We start from the raw sequence: 7,937 nt of genomic DNA on the forward strand, positions 1-7,937 counted from the left end.
TGACACTGTTGGCTCCTCCCCCCTGGTGACATCACAGCCACGCGGGGGAGGGTTCGTTTAATGAAAAGTGGGTGGAGCGTCCAGCGCAGCGGCGAGGCGGGGCCTCACGAGGGGGCGGGGCTTTCTGTCCTTGCCCAGCCCTCTCTTCCTTCAGCAGGGTGGGGGAGGGGCGGCAGCCTCAGATCTGGGCGATGTCGTAGGCGCTGGGGGGGGAGGGGAGGTCACGTGGGCAGGGTGGGGGTGTGGAGGCAAAAAGGGGTGGGGCTTCTAGGGGGAGGCTGCAAGGGGGGAGGGGTGACCCACGGGGTGGGGAGGGGTCAGCCATGGGGGGTCGGGGTCACCCATGGTGGGGAAGGGGTCACCCAGAGGGGGAGGGGTCACCCATGGGGTGGAGTGGTAAGCCATGGAGGGGAGGGGTCACCCATGGGGGGGAGGGGTCACCCATATGGGGGGAGGGGTGACCCATGGGGGGAGGGGCCCTTTAAGTGGGGATCCCCAAGACTGCAGGGGGTTATGGGGGGAGGGGTGGGGTAACCCAAGGGGGGGGTGAGGGGAGGGGTCCCCTGGGGTGGGGGAGGGATCTCACTTCTTCCTCTTCCGGCCCTGGCAGTGGGGGGGCTTCCCGCACTTCCCACCTGGGGGGGGGAGGGGAGAGAGGAACGTTGGGGGGTGAAGGGGGGAGGGGCCCCCAGAGCACGGGTGACCTCTGACCCCGAGGGGCCCCGGGGGGGGGAGGGGCATCACTCACAGGCGATGACGCCGATGCCGGTGACAAAGAGCGCGGCTGCCACCACCAGCCCCCAGCGCCGCAGGGATGGGTAGTCTGGGGGGCGGGGCGAGAGGGGGAGGGGTCACAGGGGGCGGGGCCAAAAGGGGTGGGGGGTCGAAAAGGAGTGGAGGGTGAAAAGGGGCAGGGGGGGTAAAGGAGCTGTAAGGGGTGGAGGGGGTGTGGTTTCATGGAGGGGTGTGGTTTGCAGGGGCGTGGCTTGGGAGAGGCGTGGCTTGGGCATGGCTTTTGGGGGGCCACGGTGGGGGTATGGCTTTGGGAGGGGCATGGCTAGCTGGAATGTGGCTGGGGAGAGGTGTGGTTTTGTGGAGGGGCGGGGCTTTTGGAGGCATGGTTAGGGAAGGGCGTGGCTAGGGAGAGACATGACTGGGGAGGGGTGTGGTTTCACGGAGGGGCGTGGCTTGGGGAGGGGCGTGTTTGGGGATGTGGCTTTGTGAGGGGCTGCGATGTGGCGGCATGGCTCTGGGTGAGGCGTGGCTAGCTGGAATGTGGCTGGGGAGGGGTGTGGTTTTGTGGAGGGGCAGGGCTTTGGGAGGGGCGTGGTTAGGGAAGGGCATGGCTGGGGAGGGGGCGTGGTTTCATGGAGGGGCGGAGCTTTTTGGGGCATGGCTTAACGGAGGGCATGGCTGGGGAGGGGTGTGGTTTGGGAGGGACATAGCTGGGGAGGGGCGTGGCTTTTTGGGGGTGTGGATTCACAGAGGGTTATGGGAGCGTGGCTGGGGAAGGGCATGGTTGGGGGCATGGCTGGGGAGGGGCGTGGCTAGGGAGGGGCGTGGTTTCACAGAGGGCTATGGCTGGGGAGGGGCGTAGCACCATGGGTGGGGCTATGGGGTGGGAAAAGCTCCGCCCCATGAATCGGAAAGGGGCGGTGATTTAAGGAGGGGGTGGAGCAGTTGAGGTGGGTGTGGCCTGGGGTGGGGCAGAGCTGTAATGGGGCGGGGCTAGGGCAAGCAAACAAGGGGCTTTAGGAAGGGGGTGGGGCTTGTGGCAGGTAGGGGCCGGGGGGCCAGGGGTGGGGCATGGGAGGGGCGGGGCTCCGGCGGGGGGCGGGGCTGGAGGACTGACCGTAGTAGAACTCATCCTTCAGGTTCCCATCGTCCCCTGGGGGGGGGGGGGAGAAGGGAGGGGCTCAGCCGGCACAGCCCCACCCCCCCCCCCCATGTCCCCATGTCCCCCATTATGACCCCATGTCCCCAAGTGTCCCCTACGTGTCCCAATGTGACCCCTTTTCCCGTGTCCCCCCCCGGCCCCCCGTGTCCCTCGATGTCCCCCCATTTGTCCCCATGTCGTCCTCATGTCCCCTCCCATGTCCCCATGTCCCCCCCGTGTCCCCACCATGTGTCCCCATGTCCCTGTGTGTGTCCCCATGTCCCCTTATGCCCCCCTGTGTCCCTCTGTATCCGTCCCCCATGTCCCCCCATGGTTCCCCATGTCCCCCTGTGTCCCTCCATGTCCCCCCCTCGTGTGGCCCCCATGTCCCTCCCATGTCCCCCCACGTCCCCCCCATGTGTCCCCATGTCTTTCATATCCCCCTATGTCCCCCCGTGTCCCCCCCATGTCCCCCTGTGTCCCTCTGTGTGTCCCCCGTGTGTCCCCATGTCCCCCCCACATCCCCTCATGTCCCCCCCGTGTCCCCCATGTTCCCCTCATGTCTCCCCCGTGTGTCCCCCATGTCCCCTCATGTCCCCCCCACGTCCCTGTGTGTCCCATGTCTCCCTACATGTCCCTGTGTGTCCCCCCATGTCCCCCTGTGTCCCTCCATGTCCCCCCCGTGTCCCCCTCATGTGTCCCCATGTCACCCTACATGTCCCTGTGGTGTGTCCCCACGTCCCCTCCATGTCCCCCTGTGTCCCTCCATGTCCCTGTGTCCCCCCCATGTCCCCCCGTGGGTCCCCATGTCCCCCTGTGTCCCTCTGTGTCCCTGTGTCCCCCCCATGTCCCCCTGTGTCCCAGGTTTTAGGGAGGGGCCCTGGGGGGGGGGGCAGGCGTGGAGGGCATCCCAGATGTCTGGGGGGGTTCCTATGCCAGGGAGGGGGGTCCCAGGTGTCGGGGGGGTCCCAGGTTTTGGGGGGGGTCCCAGACTTGGGGGGGTGGGGGGCAAGGGCATGGGGGGTGTGTCCCAGATGTGGGAGGGTCCCAGGACGGGGGGGGGGATTCAGATGTCCGGGGGATCCCCAGATGTTGGGGGGGAGGTCCCAGATATGGGGGGGTCCCAGGACGGCAGGGGGGGTGTCCCAGGTGTCCGGGGGGTCCCGAGATGTTGGGGGTGTGTGTCCCAGACATGGGGGGGTCCCAGATGTCTGGGGGCATCCCCAGATGTCGGGGGGGTCCCATGCCAGGGAGGGGGGTCCCGGGTGTTCGGGGGGGGGGTCCCAGGTTTTGGGGGGGGGTCCCAGACTTGGGAGGGGGGGCAAGGCATGGGGAGGGTCCCCGGGGGGGGGTGGGGGGTGGTGTCCCAGGTGTCCGGGGGGGTCCCCAGATGTTGGGGGGGGGGGTCCCAGACATGGGGGAGGGGCCAACACTCACCGGGGGGGGGGGCGGGTGTCCCACTGCTCTTGGGGTCAGGAGGGTCGTGGGGGGAGGGGTCGGTCTGTACCCCTGGGACACACACACATACCACGCTTCCAGTTCAGACCAGTATAGACGAGTTCAGACCAGTACAGAGCCGCACAGGCCGCTGCTACCAGTCTACACCCCCACAGCCCAGTCCTCCCAGTTCCACACCAGTATGGACCGCTACGGACCACCACCACCCCCCCCCCAGCTACACCCCAGTCCTCCCAGTATAGACCAGTACAAACCAGTGCCCCCCCCTCCCCCCTCACCTGGACTGGAGGCAGCTGTGGGTGCCAGCGGGGTTGAACTGGTCCATACTGGGAAGGGAACGGAGGCGTCCGGGGGGCTTGGGGTGTAAAGGGTCGAGCCCCTCCCCACCCCAAAGACCCCCAGCCCCGGGGGGGGCAGGGATCAGACCCTCCCCCCCCCCCCAAAGCCGCAGGGATCGGGCCCCTCCCCCACCCCCAAAGACCCCCAGCCCCGGGGGGGGCAGGGATCAGACCCCTCCCCCCCCCCAAAGCCGCAGGGGTCGGGACCCTCCTCCCCTCCAAAGCCTCCCCAGCCCCGTGGGGCAGTCGTGGTCTCACCTTGGCCTGGGGTCACGAGCGAGGTCACGGTCAGGAGCCAGAGGGGCAGCGGGAGCTGGGGGGAGTGGCAGGGCTGGGGGGGGGCCAGGACTGGCGGGGGGGGGGGAGGGGGTGTCGCGCGCCCCGGCCCCACCCAAGGGCATCCGGGCCCTATAGCGGCCCCTATAGGGGAATTGGGGTGGGGAGGGGGGACAGCCACCCACCCCCGGGGTGATAATGATGAGGGGTAGGGGGGGGGAGGGGAGCTCACCCTCATGGCGCGGCGCAGGGCAGGGCCGGGGGGGGGGATGGGCGGGGGGAGGGGGGGGCCCCGCGGCTCCACCCCACAGGAAATCCTGTGCTGCCGGGGGGGGCCTATAGCGGGGGGCCCTATAGAGCCAGGGCCCTATAGCCATGGGGCCCTATAGCCAGGTGTGCCATATAGTCCTCGGGCCCTATAGAGCCAGGGCCCTATAGCGCTGGGGGCCCTATAGTCAGGGGGGGCTATAGCACTGGGGACCTATATGGGGCCTATAGCCACAGGGGCCTATAGCACCAGGGGACCTATAGTGCCAGGGCCTTATAGCCCTGTGCCCTATAGTGCTGGGGGCCTATAGCACTGGGGGTGACCTATAACCCTGGGGTCCTATAGCATTGGGGCCCTATAGCCCTGGCAGCCCTATAGTGCCAGGGGTCTATGGCGTCGGGGGCCTGTAGTGCTGGGGGTGACCTATAGACCTGGGGCCCTATATCACCGGGGGCCTATAGCCCTGGGGCCTATAGCACGGGGGGTGCCCTATAGCCCCGGGTGTCCCCCATATCCCCAGGGGACCCATAGCACCAGGGCCCCTATAGCACCAGGGGCCCTATAGCACCGGGGGGGGCTTATAGCACCAGGGGCCCTGTAGCCCTGGCCACTATGGGCCCCTATAGCTCCAGCCACGTGGGTCCCCTATAGTCCCAGGTCCTCTGTAGCCCTGGCCACATGGGTCCCCTATATAACCAGATACATGAATGCTCTATAGCCCTGGGGTCCTGGGCCCCTATAGCCCCAGCCCCAGGGGTCCCCTGTACCCTCAGACATGTGGGTCTTCTATAGCCCTGGGGGCTTGGGCCCCTATAGCACTGGGGCCCCTATAGCCCCAAGTACCCTATAGCCACAGCTCTGGGCATCCCCTATAGCCTTGGGGTCTTGGGCCCCTATAGCCCCAGCCACACGGGTCCCCTATAGACCTGGGGGCCCTATAGCCCCATGTGCCCTATGGCCCTAGAAATGTGGGTCCCCTATAGCCCCAGGGACTTGGGCCCCTATAGCACTGGGTGCCCTATAGCCCCAAGTACCCTATAGCCCTAGTCCTGGGGGTCCCCAATAGCCCTGGGGTCCTGGGCCCCTATAGCCCCAGGCACATGAGTCCCCTATAGGCCTGGATGCCTGGGCCCCTATAGCCCCCCACATGTGGGTCCCCTATAGTCCTGGGGGCCCTCTAGCCCCGGCCAAGGGGGTGTCCTATAGCCCCAGCCCTGGGGGTCACCTATAGCACCAGAAGCATGGGCCCCTATAGTCCCCTCCACGTGGGTCCCCTATATCCCAGGGATTTGGGCCCCTATAGCATTGTGGGACCTATAGCCCCAAGTACCCCATAGCCCCAGCCCTGGGGATCCCCTATAGCCCTGGGATCCTGGGCCCCTATAGCCCCAGCCACACAGGTCCCCTATAGCCCTCGGTCCCCTATAGCCCCAGACATGTGGGTCCCCTATAGCCCTGGCCACACGGAACCCCTATAGCCTCAGACACGTGGGTCCCCTATAGCCCCAGGGACTTGGGCTCCTATAGCACTGGGTGACCTATAGCCCCAAGTACCCCATAGCCCCAGTCCTGGGGGTCCCCTATAGCCCTGGGGTCCTGGGCCCCCATAGCCCCCCACATGTGGGTCCCCTATAGCCCTGGGGGCTTGGGCCCCTATAGCACTGGGGCCCCTATAGCCCCAAGTACCCTATAGCCACAGCCCCGGGCATCCCCTATAGCCTTGGGGTCTTGGGCCCCTATAGCCCCAGCCACACGGGTCCCCTATAGACCTGGGGGCCCTATAGCCCCATGTGCCCTATGGCCCCAGACATGGGGATCCCCTATAGCCCTGAGATCCTGGGCCCCTATAGCCCCAGGCACATGAGTCCCCTATAGGCCTGGATGCCTGGGCCCCTATAGCCCTGGCCATGTGGGTCCCCTATAGCCCTGGGGTCCTGGGCCCCTATAGCTCCAGACATGTGGGCCCCCTAGAGCCCTGGGGGCCCTATAGCCCCATGTGCCCTATAGCCCCAGATATGTGGGTCCCCCATAGCCCCGGGGGCTTGGGCTCCTATAACCCTGGGGCCCCTATAGCCATGGTCAAGTGGGTGACCTATAGCCTCAGCCACATGGGTCCCCTATAGTCCCAAGCCCCGCCCCCCCGCCCCAGCAGCGCCCCCCAGCGGCAGTTATGAAACGTCTCCTTTATTTCCATGTGCGGGGGAGGGGGGCACTTTGGGGGGCCTCCAAAACCTCCCCCCCGCCCCCGCGAGACCCTCCCCCCCACTTCAGGTCTTTCCCAGTTTATCGCCCCCCCCCCATTTAATAGGGGTCCCCAATTATGGGGGTCCCTTAATTAGGGGGGAAAGGAAGAATTTTGGGGAGGGGTCCCCCAATTTTAGGGGGGGTCCGTTATGGGGGAGGGGCTCCTGTGGTTTTGGGAGGGGTCCCCAAGTGTGAAGATGCTTTTGGAGAGGTCCTCCCCCTTTTTGGGGTCCTCCCCTTTTTTGGAGAGGGAGTCATGGAGGGCTTCTCGATTTTGGGGAGGGGTCCCCAATTTGGGGGGGGGTCCCGCATTTTCGGAGGGTCCCCGGTTTGGGGAGGTGTCCCCGGTTTTAGGGAGAGGTCCCCTGTTTTGGGGAGGGGTCCCCGGTTTTGGGGAGGGGTGCCCTTTGCTCTTCAGCGGTGGTTCCTTAAAGGGGGTGTCCCCCCATTTTTTGGGGGGGTCCTTGGCTCTATAGGGGGGACCCCCTTTCCCCCCTCCCCCCTTTAATTTTTAACTGGGGGGGGCTGCATGCACCAGGGGGGACCCAGGCTGGGGAGGGGGCGTGGCTCTCGTCGAAGGGGGCGGGGCTACGCTGTGGCCGTGGGGGCTGTTGGGAAAAAGAGAGAATTAGGGGGGGGGGGGCAGGGGGGCAGGAGACACCCCCCATCCCCCCCTATCCTACCACCCCCCCCAAAAAAAACCAACTTACTGGGGGTCTTGGCCGGCTGCCGGGGGTCTGGGGGGCTGTGGGGGGCAGGGAGGTCAAGGGGGGGCCCCCAATTTGGGAGGGGGGTGTTGCCCCCCCAATATGGGGGTCCCATGGGGGGGGCACCAATATGGGGGTTACCGCCCCCCCCATTTTAAGGGGGGGTCTCACCTGGGCTCCGCCTTTTTGCACTTGAACTTCTTACCTGGGGGGGGGGGAAAATGGGGGGTGGTGACCTCAAGATTGGGGGGTAACCCCCCCCCCCCCGCAACGTGGAGTTGTGGGGTGGTGGGTGCTGGGAGGATTTGGGGGGGCTCAGGGGGGATTTTGGGGTGTCAAGGGGGATTTGGGGGTCCAAGGGGGGATTTAGGGGGTCCCACGTGTCAAGGGAGATTTGGGGGAGGGGGAGCAGGGGGGATTTGGGGGTCCAAGGGGGGATTTTGGGGCAGCCCCGCGGGGGATTTAGGGGGTCCCATGTGACAAGGGGGATTTTGGGGGGGGGGGGGGTCAGGGGGCATTTGGGGGTCCTGGAGGGATATTGAGGTGTCAAGTGGGATTTGGGGATCCAGGGGGGGATTTTGGGGGGACTCGGGGGGATTTGGAGGTGCCGGAGGGGGTGGGGGGGGGGGCTCAAGGGGGAGCTGGGGGGTCCCAGGGGGATTCTGGGGTGTCAAGGAAGATTTGGGGGGGGGGGGCAGGGGGGATTTGGGGGGGGATCGGGGGAATTTGGTGGGCCCAGGGGAGACATGGGGGGTCCCAGGGGGATTCTG

At 66.4% G+C, this 7,937-nt stretch overlaps 1 protein-coding gene across 2 annotated transcripts; it reads right to left on the bottom strand.

The window, feature by feature from the left end:
• On the bottom strand, positions 1-4,829 carry LOC129735580 (FXYD domain-containing ion transport regulator 5-like). 2 transcript variants are annotated; one of them, XM_055704746.1, is made up of 8 exons: positions 4,181-4,829; positions 3,931-3,985; positions 3,613-3,660; positions 3,314-3,408; positions 1,853-1,888; positions 749-823; positions 587-635; positions 1-203 (listed from the first exon to the last, which is right to left on the bottom strand). In XM_055704746.1, exons 1-8 carry the CDS (start codon positions 4,323-4,325, stop codon positions 179-181), a joined length of 528 nt encoding a protein of 175 aa, XP_055560721.1. In that variant the 5' UTR covers positions 4,326-4,829; the 3' UTR covers positions 1-178. The 2 variants fall into 2 exon arrangements, with proteins under 2 accessions (XP_055560721.1, XP_055560722.1); XM_055704747.1 differs by having other exon boundaries at positions 3,314-3,385; positions 4,181-4,211.
• Between the last annotated feature and the right edge of the window lie 3,108 nt (positions 4,830-7,937).

The sequence above is a fragment of the Falco cherrug genome, chromosome 3 (assembly GCF_023634085.1).
Source record: "Falco cherrug isolate bFalChe1 chromosome 3, bFalChe1.pri, whole genome shotgun sequence".
Taxonomy (NCBI): Eukaryota; Metazoa; Chordata; class Aves; order Falconiformes; family Falconidae; genus Falco; species Falco cherrug.

What these genes read in the sequence shown, in the direction of transcription:
- LOC129735580 (XM_055704746.1), bottom strand. Translation starts at nt 4,325, where the DNA reads ATGGCTATAGGGCCCTGGCTCTATAGGGCCCCCCGCTATAGGCCCCCC. An exon ending in CACAGCTGCCTCCAGTCCAG is followed by an intron (nt 3,409 to 3,612) that starts GTGAGGGGGGAG and finishes CTGAACTGGAAG; the next exon opens with CGTGGTATGTGTGTGTGTCC. An exon ending in GACACCCGCCCCCCCCCCCG is followed by an intron (nt 1,889 to 3,313) that starts GTGAGTGTTGGC and finishes CCCCCCCCCCAG; the next exon opens with GGGACGATGGGAACCTGAAG.